Source organism: Opisthocomus hoazin, chromosome 29 (genome assembly GCF_030867145.1).
Source record: "Opisthocomus hoazin isolate bOpiHoa1 chromosome 29, bOpiHoa1.hap1, whole genome shotgun sequence".
Taxonomy (NCBI): Eukaryota; Metazoa; Chordata; class Aves; order Opisthocomiformes; family Opisthocomidae; genus Opisthocomus; species Opisthocomus hoazin.
In genome coordinates, this window is record NC_134442.1 from 1,495,790 (window position 1) to 1,514,666 (window position 18,877).

General features: G+C 58.4%; 2 protein-coding genes across 2 annotated transcripts; both read left to right on the top strand.

Annotated features, from left to right (window-relative positions):
- Nucleotides 1-40: 40 nt before the first annotated feature.
- On the top strand, nucleotides 41-10,663 carry LOC142364785 (acrosin-like). The gene is made up of 5 exons (XM_075444913.1): nucleotides 41-59; nucleotides 8,569-8,767; nucleotides 9,101-9,366; nucleotides 9,667-9,812; nucleotides 10,298-10,663. The coding sequence occupies exons 1-5, from the start codon at nucleotides 41-43 to the stop codon at nucleotides 10,661-10,663; spliced, it is 996 nt and encodes a 331-aa protein (XP_075301028.1).
- A 3,256-nt stretch (nucleotides 10,664-13,919) lies between these two features.
- On the top strand, nucleotides 13,920-15,994 carry LOC142364786 (acrosin-like). Its single transcript, XM_075444914.1, has 4 exons — nucleotides 13,920-14,098; nucleotides 14,432-14,675; nucleotides 15,021-15,143; nucleotides 15,629-15,994. Exons 1-4 carry the CDS (start codon nucleotides 13,920-13,922, stop codon nucleotides 15,992-15,994), a joined length of 912 nt encoding a protein of 303 aa, XP_075301029.1.
- Nucleotides 15,995-18,877: the final 2,883 nt, after the last annotated feature.

The window sequence follows — 18,877 nt, forward strand, 5'->3', positions numbered from 1 at the left end:
GAGCAGGATCAACAGGAACCAGCGCAGGCTGCACTGGACCATGATCATTTCCTTCTGGGGCAATGCCTGCTGCTCCAAAGGCAGCCTCAGCATCAAAGGCCTGCTCTGTGCTGCCCGCTCTCCTCCCTGTGGAGGATGAAGCATTAAAGGACTGGGGACATGTGAGCAATCCAGCATTTCTCTAGAAGGCCATGAAGCCTTAGCCTAAGGCCGCAGAGCCTTAGCATAAGGCCGCAAGAGCATCCAGAGGACAAACTGCGGTTGGAATGAGGAAGTAAGAATGCAGAGACAAACAACTCCCAGATGCCGAAGAGGAACTTGCCGCCTGCAAGAAGGCCACGAGCACTGCGCGTGAGCTAGTGACGCACACCAATCATAATCGAGTTACTATGTGAGTTAAATTGATTATCACCAATGGGGAATCGCCGCGTATGTAGTGGGGAATATAAAAGTGAGCTATCTGAGGCTAATAAACGGCTTGTACGTGATCACATTGATCATCGTGTCGAGTCCGGTTCTTCCTCCGCAACACTTCCCAGTGCACACAAATGCTGAAGCTGACTTAGTTCTTGGAATAAAGTTGCCAGGTTTCACAGTTAACCGTGCCTGAGTCCAATTCACTCTCGTGCGCAAGGCAAGGATTTCCACGCCCGGCAAAATGGGGCTGCAGGCAGTCAAGGAGGGCACAAAGGGCAAGAGTCGCTCAGCAGGGCTGACACCATGGCTGGTCAGACAGGAGCGTGCTCAGAGCCACCATGGCATGAAGAAGACTGGCACATTGAGGCTAGCAAGAGGATGCAAAATAATGATGCGACCTGCAGACAACTCTGGGGATGATGATTAGGACCTGGTTGAAGCCTTTGCTAAATGGAAAGATGAAAGAAAGCTGGCAGGAGTTACAGTGCCATGAGGAAGAGCCAGATGTCACCAGAAGTTAAGGGGGAATGGTGTGAGAGGTGGCCAGACTTCAGCAATATCTGAAGGAAGAGCCGGGGTCATTCTGGGGAGAGGACTCTGGCAGGGACAGCTGTAGCCAGGAAACCACTGCAGTAATGCCACGCAAGGCCAAGATGACCTAGCTAACAGCCCCTGAAAGACCCAATCTGTTCCCAGATGTGACAGACCTGGGAGCAAGGGGGACTAGTAGGCGGGGCTAGGTCCCTTGATTGGGAGGAGACAAGGGCAGAGAAAGTGAGGAGCCAAGGAAGTCGAGGGGGATGAATAAGTGTGGAAAATGGAGAGAAGGGGGGCTCAAGAAGCTCGTCCTTGAGCATAAGCAAAGTGCCGGTTGCTTAGCTTGTTTGGCTGAACCCTGTCCCTACTCCCCACAGCCTGTCCGACCTTCTTCTTGAGAGCCATTCCACATCCTTTTCTGTGTGGCCCCGCTCTGTACCTGCTAGAGGGGTGGGTCTAGCGGCCTGGCTGCTGGCGATGGCAGAAGGGAACACAGGTCATAGGGACCCCGCAGTTGGAAAGACCGAGTGTCTCGGGCCAGCTCCTGGTGGGAGCGCTGTGTGCGTGCGCAGTGCACTAGCGAACCTGAAGCTGGCCTAGCTCTCGAGCAAGAGGACAGAGACCTTTTCAGTCCCGTGGGTGGCATGTGGCTGCAGCCTACCTGACTGATCAGCCCCAGCATTCACAGACCTTACAAGAGGACCAGGCCTGCCAACCACCGGCCACATCTCCACCTGCTGGAGTCAGGAAGGACTTGGAGGTGCTTGACCACGCATACCCCGAGCTGCTTCCCACCTAGGCACGTCCCCTCTGCACTACCTGTTTGGGGGCTGTGGTGATTAGGGACAGGGCTCAGCCAAACAAGCAAAGCTGTCTCTGCCAGAGTGCTCTCCCCAGAATGACCCCAGCTCTTCCTTCACATATTGCTGAAGTGTGCCCACCTCTCACACCATTCCCTCTTAACCACCTGCAAAAATCTGCTGCTGGCATCACAGAGTATCCACAGAAGACAAGTGACGTTCTCCAAGGCCACCTTCTGCCTGCTCTAAGCAGATATCGGGCACCACCTTCAGGTCAATTTTTGAAAACCAAAGCAGCGTGGAGTGCGGTTTGTTTGGGGACGTCTTCTAGTGCCTATGAAGCCATGCTGCTTCCAATTGCACGTCTGTGGCCACGCATAGCAGGCAGTGCGACTGCCCGCACCAGTGTTGGCCCAGAAGAGCAATGTAGCTGGTAGACAGCAAGGACACGGAGCCTGTCAGAGGGCGTTGCGGTGGCAGACAGAGCCAGCGTGGAGCGTGCTCCATCTGTGTTTCGCTGTGCTTTGTGCAGGACAGGATGGCAGTGCTTGGCTATACTTGGTTGATTTGGCTTGCACATCCCTGCTTGCCTGCCGCGGCTGTAAGCAGATTGGCTCTTCAGCCCCCAACCAGGTGCCTACTGCCTGTAGTAGTTCCGTTCTGCGGTGTCAGTTTCTTTGGGAAGGACCTGGTGGCAAGCGGCTGCGCAGAGCGGGGTGGCAGTGAACTTCCCAAAGAGGCTATGGTGCCACACTTGGTTTTCCCGGCTAGCTGTTAGCAGGCAGCACTGGGAGGCAGGCGCTGCTGCCTGCCACGAGGTCTGCAGAGCCTCGTCCCGCAAGCAGAGCATTCAGCGGGGGTCTGCTGGGGGTGTCCGAGCCCAGCTTCTGCCTCCCCTCCTGCTCGGAACCCTCCATGTTGCCCGCCCCCCCCTAGAATCCACCGTGCCCAGCACCCGGAACCAGCCACTCTGTGACATCAGCCACGGGGCCAAGGGTTCCCTGGGCAGCGGGACTGCTGCAGGCACTACGTCGGCTGCTGCCCTGCTGGCCACCAGCTCTCGCTTCTTGCAGCTGCCACGTGCCGCTGGCAGCCATGAATTTTCTCCCCGTCCTGGTCCTGCTGGCCGTGTGCTGGCCGGCGTACGGCATGTGGGACAACTGTGGGTAAGTGGCCCGAGGCTCTGGGAGGGAGCTGGGGCAGCCCTTGTGGGCTTCACTGGCGGGTGCTCGCTTTTCCCCCTGGCCACACCAAAGCTTCCCAAACGCCATGTGGGAGTCTCAGTTCCTTGCCAGCAGCCAGGCCGCTGGCACAACTCGCCTACGGGGCTCAAGCACAAACAGGGGTAGATGGACGCATGCCCCACAGGGTTCCGCGGTCCTGCTGTCCATGCAGCGCCTGGTGGGGGGGAAGGGGGCTGACCTGCAACCTCAACAGCAGCAAGCCACCGAGCAGGACATTCATCAGTTTCTGCTTACAGAGGGACCTGCGGGCACCGGCCCATGGATTCTTACTACGGCATGTCACGCGTCGTGGGTGGCACCGATGCCCAGCTAGGGGCCTGGCCCTGGATCGTCAGCATCCAGAAGCCCATCATAGGAGGCATAGCGCATGTCTGCGGAGGGTCGCTCATCAGCCCACAGTGGGTGCTGACAGCAGCCCACTGCTTCATCACGCCCGGGTAAGGAGGACCAGGGAACAGCCCCACAGCACTAGCACGTGCCCGCTCCACAGCAGCACGTGCTAGCGCCATCCCGCTTCCTTGCAGCACGCCCAGTGCCTGGGCACTGCCAAGCCCAGCTGAGAGACTGCTCGCGAGAGGGCTGGGCTCACGCCACGGCTTCCTAGCAGCCTCCCGCCCGACACTCCTTGTGCCCAAGGCGTGCTAGGGCAGTCGCACCCTCCGTAGCGCTGCCTTCCTCTCTGCCCTGTGCAGCAGAAGGCAGGCAACTGCTGGGCTGCTTGCAGCACGTGGCTGCGCTCCCTCTGACCCCTCTCTCCACCTGCCTTGCAGGCACATCATCATGTGGCACGTGGTGATCGGGGCCAGCCACTTGACTCAGCTGGGCCCTGAGACCCAAGTGCGCACTATTAAGCGGCTACTGGTTCACGAGCACTACAACAACATCACGCAGAGGAACGACATTGCCTTGCTGGAATTGGACCAGCCTGTCCTGTGCGGCTACTACGTGCAGCTTGCCTGTGTGCCCGACGCCTGGCTGAGAGTGTCGCAGCTGAGAAGCTGCTACGTCAGTGGCTGGGGTTCCACGACTGCAAGAGGTGAGTTCCCAAAAGGGAGTGGTGTCCTGAGCGCAGGCTGGGCACACTGGGGAGGCGGGGTGGGCTTCCTGACAGCAGAGGCGAAAGCCAGAGTCGGGCTGCGGGGTGCATGCCGATGGAGAGGTGGGCCTGGCCCATTACCCCAAGCAAGACAGAAGGGAGACAGCAGCGGCACAGTGCCTCTGGAGACGCAAAGCCCAGCCCTAGGGCAGGGCTTCAGCCAGACACCGGGGGGGTGGGGGGGAGGAGAGGAGAACTGGCAGCGAGCTGCTGGCTGTTAACTCCTTTCTGTGCTGACAGCTGGGGGACCAAGTTATGTCCTGCAGGAGGCCAAGGTCCGCCTCATCGATATCAAGCTCTGCAACAGCAGCCGCTGGTACGGAGGGGCCATCCACAGCCACAACTTGTGTGCTGGCTATCCGCAGGGCGGCATCGACACCTGCCAGGTAGGAGCGTGCTACAAGTCCACCCCCAACAGCACAGGCAGCCCTGTGGCAACCGCCCAAACCTGCCCCAGCGCGTGCTTTGCCTGGCAAGTCAGCCTGCCACTGCTGGGTCCCCTCCACTCTTGGGGTTCACCTCCCCTTGCCCAGATGCAGGTCCTTGCCCAGGGCCGCCCTTGTCCCAGAGGCCTGGCTCTCTGCCCACAAAGCCCATCTAGTGCTCTGGGCAGCCCACAGCTCCAGAGCCCAGTCCTGCAACATCCCCCTTCCACACATCCAGGATCACTGTGCAAAGAGGACAGAGAGAGAGCCCTGCCTGACCGGCCCACCACCCCCTGCCAGACAAGCTTCTGTAGGCTCCAGCACCTGAGCAGAGCCTTTGTGTGCAGTCAGGACAGCTCTGGCAGCTGCTGCGGGAGAGAAGGAGCCAGCCAGAGTGCTGACCGGGGCCACCCAACACCACCTTAACCCTCTCTCCTCCGCTGCAGGGTGACAGCGGTGGTCCTCTGGTCTGCAAAGATAACACCAACGACTACTTCTGGCTTGTTGGAGTGACCAGCTGGGGGAGAGGCTGTGCCAGACCAAACCAGCCTGGAGTCTACACCTCCACGCAGCACTTCTACGACTGGATCCTGCTACAGATGGGACTGCGCTCAGCAAGAAGAGATAGTCCAACAGCACAGCCATGGAGTCATTTTCTCTCCACCTCAAGCCCCTCTCAGAGGCCAAGGCCAACACCAGCACCAACACAGTCGGGCAGCATTAGCTCCTGTCCATTTCCACGCCAGAAGCTGGTGGAATTCTTTACTCTTCTGAAGGAGCTCCTGCAGTTCCTCAGGGGAAAAAAGGCTTGAGGAGCAGGATCAACAGGAACCAGCGCAGGCTGCACTGGACCATGATCATTTCCTTCTGGGGCAATGCCTGCTGCTCCAAAGGCAGCCTCAGCATCAAAGGCCTGCTCTGTGCTGCCCGCTCTCCTCCCTGTGGAGGATGAAGCATTAAAGGACTGGGGACATGTGAGCAATCCAGCATTTCTCTAGAAGGCCATGAAGCCTTAGCCTAAGGCCGCAGAGCCTTAGCATAAGGCCGCAAGAGCATCCAGAGGACAAACTGCGGTTGGAATGAGGAAGTAAGAATGCAGAGACAAACAACTCCCAGATGCCGAAGAGGAACTTGCCGCCTGCAAGAAGGCCACGAGCACTGCGCGTGAGCTAGTGACGCACACCAATCATAATCGAGTTACTATGTGAGTTAAATTGATTATCACCAATGGGGAATCGCCGCGTATGTAGTGGGGAATATAAAAGTGAGCTATCTGAGGCTAATAAACGGCTTGTACGTGATCACATTGATCATCGTGTCGAGTCCGGTTCTTCCTCCGCAACACTTCCCAGTGCACACAAATGCTGAAGCTGACTTAGTTCTTGGAATAAAGTTGCCAGGTTTCACAGTTAACCGTGCCTGAGTCCAATTCACTCTCGTGCGCAAGGCAAGGATTTCCACGCCCGGCAAAATGGGGCTGCAGGCAGTCAAGGAGGGCACAAAGGGCAAGAGTCGCTCAGCAGGGCTGACACCATGGCTGGTCAGACAGGAGCGTGCTCAGAGCCACCATGGCATGAAGAAGACTGGCACATTGAGGCTAGCAAGAGGATGCAAAATAATGATGCGACCTGCAGACAACTCTGGGGATGATGATTAGGACCTGGTTGAAGCCTTTGCTAAATGGAAAGATGAAAGAAAGCTGGCAGGAGTTACAGTGCCATGAGGAAGAGCCAGATGTCACCAGAAGTTAAGGGGGAATGGTGTGAGAGGTGGCCAGACTTCAGCAATATCTGAAGGAAGAGCCGGGGTCATTCTGGGGAGAGGACTCTGGCAGGGACAGCTGTAGCCAGGAAACCACTGCAGTAATGCCACGCAAGGCCAAGATGACCTAGCTAACAGCCCCTGAAAGACCCAATCTGTTCCCAGATGTGACAGACCTGGGAGCAAGGGGGACTAGTAGGCGGGGCTAGGTCCCTTGATTGGGAGGAGACAAGGGCAGAGAAAGTGAGGAGCCAAGGAAGTCGAGGGGGATGAATAAGTGTGGAAAATGGAGAGAAGGGGGGCTCAAGAAGCTCGTCCTTGAGCATAAGCAAAGTGCCGGTTGCTTAGCTTGTTTGGCTGAACCCTGTCCCTACTCCCCACAGCCTGTCCGACCTTCTTCTTGAGAGCCATTCCACATCCTTTTCTGTGTGGCCCCGCTCTGTACCTGCTAGAGGGGTGGGTCTAGCGGCCTGGCTGCTGGCGATGGCAGAAGGGAACACAGGTCATAGGGACCCCGCAGTTGGAAAGACCGAGTGTCTCGGGCCAGCTCCTGGTGGGAGCGCTGTGTGCGTGCGCAGTGCACTAGCGAACCTGAAGCTGGCCTAGCTCTCGAGCAAGAGGACAGAGACCTTTTCAGTCCCGTGGGTGGCATGTGGCTGCAGCCTACCTGACTGATCAGCCCCAGCATTCACAGACCTTACAAGAGGACCAGGCCTGCCAACCACCGGCCACATCTCCACCTGCTGGAGTCAGGAAGGACTTGGAGGTGCTTGACCACGCATACCCCGAGCTGCTTCCCACCTAGGCACGTCCCCTCTGCACTACCTGTTTGGGGGCTGTGGTGATTAGGGACAGGGCTCAGCCAAACAAGCAAAGCTGTCTCTGCCAGAGTGCTCTCCCCAGAATGACCCCAGCTCTTCCTTCACATATTGCTGAAGTGTGCCCACCTCTCACACCATTCCCTCTTAACCACCTGCAAAAATCTGCTGCTGGCATCACAGAGTATCCACAGAAGACAAGTGACGTTCTCCAAGGCCACCTTCTGCCTGCTCTAAGCAGATATCGGGCACCACCTTCAGGTCAATTTTTGAAAACCAAAGCAGCGTGGAGTGCGGTTTGTTTGGGGACGTCTTCTAGTGCCTATGAAGCCATGCTGCTTCCAATTGCACGTCTGTGGCCACGCATAGCAGGCAGTGCGACTGCCCGCACCAGTGTTGGCCCAGAAGAGCAATGTAGCTGGTAGACAGCAAGGACACGGAGCCTGTCAGAGGGCGTTGCGGTGGCAGACAGAGCCAGCGTGGAGCGTGCTCCATCTGTGTTTCGCTGTGCTTTGTGCAGGACAGGATGGCAGTGCTTGGCTATACTTGGTTGATTTGGCTTGCACATCCCTGCTTGCCTGCCGCGGCTGTAAGCAGATTGGCTCTTCAGCCCCCAACCAGGTGCCTACTGCCTGTAGTAGTTCCGTTCTGCGGTGTCAGTTTCTTTGGGAAGGACCTGGTGGCAAGCGGCTGCGCAGAGCGGGGTGGCAGTGAACTTCCCAAAGAGGCTATGGTGCCACACTTGGTTTTCCCGGCTAGCTGTTAGCAGGCAGCACTGGGAGGCAGGCGCTGCTGCCTGCCACGAGGTCTGCAGAGCCTCGTCCCGCAAGCAGAGCATTCAGCGGGGGTCTGCTGGGGGTGTCCGAGCCCAGCTTCTGCCTCCCCTCCTGCTCGGAACCCTCCATGTTGCCCGCCCCCCCCTAGAATCCACCGTGCCCAGCACCCGGAACCAGCCACTCTGTGACATCAGCCACGGGGCCAAGGGTTCCCTGGGCAGCGGGACTGCTGCAGGCACTACGTCGGCTGCTGCACTGCTGGCCACCAGCTCTCGCTTCTTGCAGCTGCCACGTGCCGCTGGCAGCCATGAATTTTCTCCCCGTCCTGGTCCTGCTGGCCGTGTGCTGGCCGGCGTACGGCATGTGGGACAACTGTGGGTAAGTGGCCCGAGGCTCTGGGAGGGAGCTGGGGCAGCCCTTGTGGGCTTCACTGGCGGGTGCTCGCTTTTCCCCCTGGCCACACCAAAGCTTCCCAAACGCCATGTGGGAGCCTCAGTTCCTTGCCAGCAGCCAGGCCGCTGGCACAACTCGCCTACGGGGCTCAAGCACAAACAGGGGTAGATGGACGCATGCCCCACAGGGTTCCGCGGTCCTGCTGTCCATGCAGCGCCTGGTGGGGGGGAAGGGGGCTGACCTGCAGCCTCAACAGCAGCAAGCCACCGAGCAGGACATTCATCAGTTTCTGCTTACAGAGGGACCTGCGGGCACCGGCCCATGGATTCTTACTACGGCATGTCACGCGTCGTGGGTGGCACCGATGCCCAGCTAGGGGCCTGGCCCTGGATCGTCAGCATCCAGAAGCCCATCATAGGAGGCATAGCGCATGTCTGCGGAGGGTCGCTCATCAGCCCACAGTGGGTGCTGACAGCAGCCCACTGCTTCATCACGCCCGGGTAAGGAGGACCAGGGAACAGCCCCACAGCACTAGCACGTGCCCGCTCCACAGCAGCACGTGCTAGCGCCATCCCGCTTCCTTGCAGCACGCCCAGTGCCTGGGCACTGCCAAGCCCAGCTGAGAGACTGCTCGCGAGAGGGCTGGGCTCACGCCACGGCTTCCTAGCAGCCTCCCGCCCGACACTCCTTGTGCCCAAGGCGTGCTAGGGCAGTCGCACCCTCCGTAGCGCTGCCTTCCTCTCTGCCCTGTGCAGCAGAAGGCAGGCAACTGCTGGGCTGCTTGCAGCACGTGGCTGCGCTCCCTCTGACCCCTCTCTCCACCTGCCTTGCAGGCACATCATCATGTGGCACGTGGTGATCGGGGCCAGCCACTTGACTCAGCTGGGCCCTGAGACCCAAGTGCGCACTATTAAGCGGCTACTGGTTCACGAGCACTACAACAACATCACGCAGAGGAACGACATTGCCTTGCTGGAATTGGACCAGCCTGTCCTGTGCGGCTACTACGTGCAGCTTGCCTGTGTGCCCGACGCCTGGCTGAGAGTGTCGCAGCTGAGAAGCTGCTACGTCAGTGGCTGGGGTTCCACGACTGCAAGAGGTGAGTTCCCAAAAGGGAGTGGTGTCCTGAGCGCAGGCTGGGCACACTGGGGAGGCGGGGTGGGCTTCCTGACAGCAGAGGCGAAAGCCAGAGTCGGGCTGCGGGGTGCATGCCGATGGAGAGGTGGGCCTGGCCCATTACCCCAAGCAAGACAGAAGGGAGACAGCAGCGGCACAGTGCCTCTGGAGACGCAAAGCCCAGCCCTAGGGCAGGGCTTCAGCCAGACACCGGGGGGGTGGGGGGGAGGAGAGGAGAACTGGCAGCGAGCTGCTGGCTGTTAACTCCTTTCTGTGCTGACAGCTGGGGGACCAAGTTATGTCCTGCAGGAGGCCAAGGTCCGCCTCATCGATATCAAGCTCTGCAACAGCAGCCGCTGGTACGGAGGGGCCATCCACAGCCACAACTTGTGTGCTGGCTATCCGCAGGGCGGCATCGACACCTGCCAGGTAGGAGCGTGCTATAAGTCCACCCCCAACAGCACAGGCAGCCCTGTGGCAACCGCCCAAACCTGCCCCAGCGCGTGCTTTGCCTGGCAAGTCAGCCTGCCACTGCTGGGTCCCCTCCACTCTTGGGGTTCACCTCCCCTTGCCCAGATGCAGGTCCTTGCCCAGGGCCGCCCTTGTCCCAGAGGCCTGGCTCTCTGCCCACAAAGCCCATCTAGTGCTCTGGGCAGCCCACAGCTCCAGAGCCCAGTCCTGCAACATCCCCCTTCCACACATCCAGGATCACTGTGCAAAGAGGACAGAGAGAGAGCCCTGCCTGACCGGCCCACCACCCCCTGCCAGACAAGCTTCTGTAGGCTCCAGCACCTGAGCAGAGCCTTTGTGTGCAGTCAGGACAGCTCTGGCAGCTGCTGCGGGAGAGAAGGAGCCAGCCAGAGTGCTGACCGGGGCCACCCAACACCACCTTAACCCTCTCTCCTCCGCTGCAGGGTGACAGCGGTGGTCCTCTGGTCTGCAAAGATAACACCAACGACTACTTCTGGCTTGTTGGAGTGACCAGCTGGGGGAGAGGCTGTGCCAGACCAAACCAGCCTGGAGTCTACACCTCCACGCAGCACTTCTACGACTGGATCCTGCTACAGATGGGACTGCGCTCAGCAAGAAGAGATAGTCCAACAGCACAGCCATGGAGTCATTTTCTCTCCACCTCAAGCCCCTCTCAGAGGCCAAGGCCAACACCAGCACCAACACAGTCGGGCAGCATTAGCTCCTGTCCATTTCCACGCCAGAAGCTGGTGGAATTCTTTACTCTTCTGAAGGAGCTCCTGCAGTTCCTCAGGGGAAAAAAGGCTTGAGGAGCAGGATCAACAGGAACCAGCGCAGGCTGCACTGGACCATGATCATTTCCTTCTGGGGCAATGCCTGCTGCTCCAAAGGCAGCCTCAGCATCAAAGGCCTGCTCTGTGCTGCCCGCTCTCCTCCCTGTGGAGGATGAAGCATTAAAGGACTGGGGACATGTGAGCAATCCAGCATTTCTCTAGAAGGCCATGAAGCCTTAGCCTAAGGCCGCAGAGCCTTAGCATAAGGCCGCAAGAGCATCCAGAGGACAAACTGCGGTTGGAATGAGGAAGTAAGAATGCAGAGACAAACAACTCCCAGATGCCGAAGAGGAACTTGCCGCCTGCAAGAAGGCCACGAGCACTGCGCGTGAGCTAGTGACGCACACCAATCATAATCGAGTTACTATGTGAGTTAAATTGATTATCACCAATGGGGAATCGCCGCGTATGTAGTGGGGAATATAAAAGTGAGCTATCTGAGGCTAATAAACGGCTTGTACGTGATCACATTGATCATCGTGTCGAGTCCGGTTCTTCCTCCGCAACACTTCCCAGTGCACACAAATGCTGAAGCTGACTTAGTTCTTGGAATAAAGTTGCCAGGTTTCACAGTTAACCGTGCCTGAGTCCAATTCACTCTCGTGCGCAAGGCAAGGATTTCCACGCCCGGCAAAATGGGGCTGCAGGCAGTCAAGGAGGGCACAAAGGGCAAGAGTCGCTCAGCAGGGCTGACACCATGGCTGGTCAGACAGGAGCGTGCTCAGAGCCACCATGGCATGAAGAAGACTGGCACATTGAGGCTAGCAAGAGGAGGCAAAATAATGATGCGACATGCAGACAACTCTGGGGATGATGATTAGGACCTGGTTGAAGCCTTTGCTAAATGGAAAGATGAAAGAAAGCTGGCAGGAGTTACAGTGCCATGAGGAAGAGCCAGATGTCACCAGAAGTTAAGGGGGAATGGTGTGAGAGGTGGCCAGACTTCAGCAATATCTGAAGGAAGAGCCGGGGTCATTCTGGGGAGAGGACTCTGGCAGGGACAGCTGTAGCCAGGAAACCACTGCAGTAATGCCACGCAAGGCCAAGATGACCTAGCTAACAGCCCCTGAAAGACCCAATCTGTTCCCAGATGTGACAGACCTGGGAGCAAGGGGGACTAGTAGGCGGGGCTAGGTCCCTTGATTGGGAGGAGACAAGGGCAGAGAAAGTGAGGAGCCAAGGAAGTCGAGGGGGATGAATAAGCGTGGAAAATGGAGAGCAGGGGGGCTCAAGAATCTCGTCCTTGAGCATAAGCAAAGTGCCGGTTGTTAGCTTGTTTGGCTGAACCCTGTCCCTACTCCCCACAGCCTGTCCGACCTTCTTCTTGAGAGCCATTCCACATCCTTTTCTGTGTGGCCCCGCTCTGTACCTGCTAGAGGGGTGGGTCTAGCGGCCTGGCTGCTGGCGATGGCAGAAGGGAACACAGGTCATAGGGACCCCGCAGTTGGAAAGACCGAGTGTCTCGCGCCAGCTCCTGGTGGGAGCGCTGTGTGCGTGCGCAGTGCACTAGCGAACCTGAAGCTGGCCTAGCTCTCGAGCAAGAGGACAGAGACCTTTTCAGTCCCGTGGGTGGCATGTGGCTGCAGCCTACCTGACTGATCAGCCCCAGCATTCACAGACCTTACAAGAGGACCAGGCCTGCCAACCACCGGCCACATCTCCACCTGCTGGAGTCAGGAAGGACTTGGAGGTGCTTGACCACGCATACCCCGAGCTGCTTCCCACCTAGGCACGTCCCCTCTGCACTACCTGTTTGGGGGCTGTGGTGATTAGGGACAGGGCTCAGCCAAACAAGCAAAGCTGTCTCTGCCAGAGTGCTCTCCCCAGAATGACCCCAGCTCTTCCTTCACATATTGCTGAAGTGTGCCCACCTCTCACACCATTCCGTCTTAACCACCTGCAAAAATCTGCTGCTGGCATCACAGAGTATCCACAGAAGACAAGTGACGTTCTCCAAGGCCACCTTCTGCCTGCTCTAAGCAGATATCGGGCACCACCTTCAGGTCAATTTTTGAAAACCAAAGCAGCGTGGAGTGCGGTTTGTTTGGGGACGTCTTCTAGTGCCTATGAAGCCATGCTGCTTCCAATTGCACGTCTGTGGCCACGCATAGCAGGCAGTGCGACTGCCCGCACCAGTGTTGGCCCAGAAGAGCAATGTAGCTGGTAGACAGCAAGGACACGGAGCCTGTCAGAGGGCGTTGCGGTGGCAGACAGAGCCAGCGTGGAGCGTGCTCCATCTGTGTTTCGCTGTGCTTTGTGCAGGACAGGATGGCAGTGCTTGGCTATACTTGGTTGATTTGGCTTGCACATCCCTGCTTGCCTGCCGCGGCTGTAAGCAGATTGGCTCTTCAGCCCCCAACCAGGTGCCTACTGCCTGTAGTAGTTCCGTTCTGCGGTGTCAGTTTCTTTGGGAAGGACCTGGTGGCAAGCGGCTGCGCAGAGCGGGGTGGCAGTGAACTTCCCAAAGAGGCTATGGTGCCACACTTGGTTTTCCCGGCTAGCTGTTAGCAGGCAGCACTGGGAGGCAGGCGCTGCTGCCTGCCACGAGGTGTGCAGAGCCTCGTCCCGCAAGCAGAGCATTCAGCGGGGGTCTGCTGGGGGTGTCCGAGCCCAGCTTCTGCCTCCCCTCCTGCTCGGAACCCTCCATGTTGCCCGCCCCCCCCTAGAATCCACCGTGCCCAGCACCCGGAACCAGCCACTCTGTGACATCAGCCACGGGGCCAAGGGTTCCCTGGGCAGCGGGACTGCTGCAGGCACTACGTCGGCTGCTGCACTGCTGGCCACCAGCTCTCGCTTCTTGCAGCTGCCACGTGCCGCTGGCAGCCATGAATTTTCTCCCCGTCCTGGTCCTGCTGGCCGTGTGCTGGCCGGCGTACGGCATGTGGGACAACTGTGGGTAAGTGGCCCGAGGCTCTGGGAGGGAGCTGGGGCAGCCCTTGTGGGCTTCACTGGCGGGTGCTCGCTTTTCCCCCTGGCCACACCAAAGCTTCCCAAACGCCATGTGGGAGCCTCAGTTCCTTGCCAGCAGCCAGGCCGCTGGCACAACTCGCCTACGGGGCTCAAGCACAAACAGGGGTAGATGGACGCATGCCCCACAGGGTTCCGCGGTCCTGCTGTCCATGCAGCGCCTGGTGGGGGGGAAGGGGGCTGACCTGCAGCCTCAACAGCAGCAAGCCACCGAGCAGGACATTCATCAGTTTCTGCTTACAGAGGGACCTGCGGGCACCGGCCCATGGATTCTTACTACGGCATGTCACGCGTCGTGGGTGGCACCGATGCCCAGCTAGGGGCCTGGCCCTGGATCGTCAGCATCCAGAAGCCCATCATAGGAGGCATAGCGCATGTCTGCGGAGGGTCGCTCATCAGCCCACAGTGGGTGCTGACAGCAGCCCACTGCTTCATCACGCCCGGGTAAGGAGGACCAGGGAACAGCCCCACAGCACTAGCACGTGCCCGCTCCACAGCAGCACGTGCTAGCGCCATCCCGCTTCCTTGCAGCACGCCCAGTGCCTGGGCACTGCCAAGCCCAGCTGAGAGACTGCTCGCGAGAGGGCTGGGCTCACGCCACGGCTTCCTAGCAGCCTCCCGCCCGACACTCCTTGTGCCCAAGGCGTGCTAGGGCAGTCGCACCCTCCGTAGCGCTGCCTTCCTCTCTGCCCTGTGCAGCAGAAGGCAGGCAACTGCTGGGCTGCTTGCAGCACGTGGCTGCGCTCCCTCTGACCCCTCTCTCCACCTGCCTTGCAGGCACATCACCATGTGGCACGTGGTGATCGGGGCCAGCCACTTGACTCAGCTGGGCCCTGAGACCCAAGTGCGCACTATTAAGCGGCTACTGGTTCACGAGCACTACTACAACATCACGCAGAGGAACGACATTGCCTTGCTGGAATTGGACCAGCCTGTCCTGTGCGGCTACTACGTGCAGCTTGCCTGTGTGCCCGACGCCTGGCTGAGAGTGTCGCAGCTGAGAAGCTGCTACGTCAGTGGCTGGGGTTCCACGACTGCAAGAGGTGAGTTCCCAAAAGGGAGTGGTGTCCTGAGCGCAGGCTGGGCACACTGGGGAGGCGGGGTGGGCTTCCTGACAGCAGAGGCGAAAGCCAGAGTCGGGCTGCGGGGTGCATGCCGATGGAGAGGTGGGCCTGGCCCATTACCCCAAGCAAGACAGAAGGGAGACAGCAGCGGCACAGTGCCTCTGGAGACGCAAAGCCCAGCCCTAGGGCAGGGCTTCAGCCAGACACCGGGGGGGTGGGGGGGAGGAGAGGAGAACTGGCAGCGAGCTGCTGGCTGTTAACTCCTTTCTGTGCTGACAGCTGGGGGACCAAGTTATGTCCTGCAGGAGGCCAAGGTCCGCCTCATCGATATCAAGCTCTGCAACAGCAGCCGCTGGTACGGAGGGGCCATCCACAGCCACAACTTGTGTGCTGGCTATCCGCAGGGCGGCATCGACACCTGCCAGGTAGGAGCGTGCTACAAGTCCACCCCCAACAGCACAGGCAGCCCTGTGGCAACCGCCCAAACCTGCCCCAGCGCGTGCTTTGCCTGGCAAGTCAGCCTGCCACTGCTGGGTCCCCTCCACTCTTGGGGTTCACCTCCCCTTGCCCAGATGCAGGTCCTTGCCCAGGGCCGCCCTTGTCCCAGAGGCCTGGCTCTCTGCCCACAAAGCCCATCTAGTGCTCTGGGCAGCCCACAGCTCCAGAGCCCAGTCCTGCAACATCCCCCTTCCACACATCCAGGATCACTGTGCAAAGAGGACAGAGAGAGAGCCCTGCCTGACCGGCCCACCACCCCCTGCCAGACAAGCTTCTGTAGGCTCCAGCACCTGAGCAGAGCCTTTGTGTGCAGTCAGGACAGCTCTGGCAGCTGCTGCGGGAGAGAAGGAGCCAGCCAGAGTGCTGACCGGGGCCACCCAACACCACCTTAACCCTCTCTCCTCCGCTGCAGGGTGACAGCGGTGGTCCTCTGGTCTGCAAAGATAACACCAACGACTACTTCTGGCTTGTTGGAGTGACCAGCTGGGGGAGAGGCTGTGCCAGACCAAACCAGCCTGGAGTCTACACCTCCACGCAGCACTTCTACGACTGGATCCTGCTACAGATGGGACTGCGCTCAGCAAGAAGAGATAGTCCAACAGCACAGCCATGGAGTCATTTTCTCTCCACCTCAAGCCCCTCTCAGAGGCCAAGGCCAACACCAGCACCAACACAGTCGGGCAGCATTAGCTCCTGTCCATTTCCACGCCAGAAGCTGGTGGAATTCTTTACTCTTCTGAAGGAGCTCCTGCAATTCCTCAGGGGAAAAAAGGCTTGAGGAGCAGGATCAACAGGAACCAGCGCAGGCTGCACTGGACCATGATCATTTCCTTCTGGGGCAATGCCTGCTGCTCCAAAGGCAGCCTCAGCATCAAAGGCCTGCTCTGTGCTGCCCGCTCTCCTCCCTGTGGAGGATGAAGCATTAAAGGACTGGGGACATGTGAGCAATCCAGCATTTCTCTAGAAGGCCATGAAGCCTTAGCCTAAGGCCGCAGAGCCTTAGCATAAGGCCGCAAGAGCATCCAGAGGACAAACTGCGGTTGGAATGAGGAAGTAAGAATGCAGAGACAAACAACTCCCAGATGCCGAAGAGGAACTTGCCGCCTGCAAGAAGGCCACGAGCACTGCGCGTGAGCTAGTGACGCACACCAATCATAATCGAGTTACTATGTGAGTTAAACTGATTATCACCAATGGGGAATCGCCGCGTATGTAGTGGGGAATATAAAAGTGAGCTATCTGAGGCTAATAAACGGCTTGTACGTGATCACATTGATCATCGTGTCGAGTCCGGTTCTTCCTCCGCAACACTTCCCAGTGCACACAAATGCTGAAGCTGACTTAGTTCTTGGAATAAAGTTGCCAGGTTTCACAGTTAACCGTGCCTGAGTCCAATTCACTCTCGTGCGCAAGGCAAGGATTTCCACGCCCGGCAAAATGGGGCTGCAGGCAGTCAAGGAGGGCACAAAGGGCAAGAGTCGCTCAGCAGGGCTGACACCATGGCTGGTCAGACAGGAGCGTGCTCAGAGCCACCATGGCATGAAGAAGACTGGCACATTGAGGCTAGCAAGAGGATGCAAAATAATGATGCGACCTGCAGACAACTCTGGGGATGATGATTAGGACCTGGTTGAAGCCTTTGCTAAATGGAAAGATGAAAGAAAGCTGGCAGGAGTTACAGTGCCATGAGGAAGAGCCAGATGTCACCAGAAGTTAAGGGGGAATGGTGTGAGAGGTGGCCAGACTTCAGCAATATCTGAAGGAAGAGCCGGGGTCATTCTGGGGAGAGGACTCTGGCAGGGACAGCTGTAGCCAGGAAACCACTGCAGTAATGCCACGCAAGGCCAAGATGACCTAGCTAACAGCCCCTGAAAGACCCAATCTGTTCCCAGATGTGACAGACCTGGGAGCAAGGGGGACTAGTAGGCGGGGCTAGGTCCCTTGATTGGGAGGAGACAAGGGCAGAGAAAGTGAGGAGCCAAGGAAGTCGAGGGGGATGAATAAGCGTGGAAAATGGAGAGCAGGGGGGCTCAAGAATCTCGTCCTTGAGCATAAGCAAAGTGCCGGTTGTTAGCTTGTTTGGCTGAACCCTGTCCCTACTCCCCACAGCCTGTCCGACCTTCTTCTTGAGAGCCATTCCACATCCTTTTCTGTGTGGCCCCGCTCTGTACCTGCTAGAGGGGTGGGTCTAGCGGCCTGGCTGCTGGCGATGGCAGAAGGGAACACAGGTCATAGGGACCCCGCAGTTGGAAAGACCGAGTGTCTCGCGCCAGCTCCTGGTGGGAGCGCTGTGTGCGTGCGCAGTGCACTAGCGAACCTGAAGCTGGCCTAGCTCTCGAGCAAGAGGACAGAGACCTTTTCAGTCCCGTGGGTGGCATGTGGCTGCAGCCTACCTGACTGATCAGCCCCAGCATTCACAGACCTTACAAGAGGACCAGGCCTGCCAACCACCGGCCACATCTCCACCTGCTGGAGTCAGGAAGGACTTGGAGGTGCTTGACCACGCATACCCCGAGCTGCTTCCCACCTAGGCACGTCCCCTCTGCACTACCTGTTTGGGGGCTGTGGTGATTAGGGACAGGGCTCAGCCAAACAAGCAAAGCTGTCTCTGCCAGAGTGCTCTCCCCAGAATGACCCCAGCTCTTCCTTCACATATTGCTGAAGTGTGCCCACCTCTCACACCATTCCCTCTTAACCACCTGCAAAAATCTGCTGCTGGCATCACAGAGTATCCACAGAAGACAAGTGACGTTCTCCAAGGCCACCTTCTGCCTGCTCTAAGCAGATATCGGGCACCACCTTCAGGTCAATTTTTGAAAACCAAAGCAGCGTGGAGTGCGGTTTGTTTGGGGACGTCTTCTAGTGCCTATGAAGCCATGCTGCTTCCAATTGCACGTCTGTGGCCACGCATAGCAGGCAGTGCGACTGCCCGCACCAGTGTTGGCCCAGAAGAGCAATGTAGCTGGTAGACCCTCAGTCTCAACCTGCCATCTGGTTCACCTCCGTTTCTGTCTTGTCTCCTGTCTCTCAGTGCTCTTCCCTCTGCCAGGCACTCTTCCCAGTCACTCCATCACCTGCCAGTGCCTTTCGCTGTTCTCGTGTTTCGATGGCAGGTGGTACCTTGAAAGCACTGTCCCAGCCATGGGACCTGCACCTATTTCTCTCCTTTCGCCTCTGTGTGCTCTGGCTGCGTGACACTTTCTTTGACCTCAGAGGCCCTTTGTGCCTGGCTCTCTCCTGCTGCTAAAGCCTGTTCCTGCAAGAGAAGAGGCAATTAGTTGGTGTCTCCTCCCTGCTATCTCACCTGCATCTCCCTGGCCTGGGCAGCTGGTGGGAACTGTCACCATCAGCCCCAGCTGTCCTAGAAGTCCTCTCCTGGCTCTGGGTGTGCTTGGCATCGAACGTGGTTCCTGAAGGAGAAGAGCAAAACTCCAAGTAACTCCTGGGCACCAACCTGCTGGGAGAGCTCATTTGAAGGCAGGTTGGCAGCAAGCCCCAAGGCTGCTCCAGGGGTGCTCCCTGTCCCGAGCTCAGCCACAGGTCCCACACCCGGCTCTCTTGTTACCAAGAGGGATTTGCTTGCATTTTCCTTTTCTTGTAATTCGTGCGTGGGTGCTGGGAAAAGAGGCAGCAGAAGGACGCACTGGCTAAAACCCCTTCT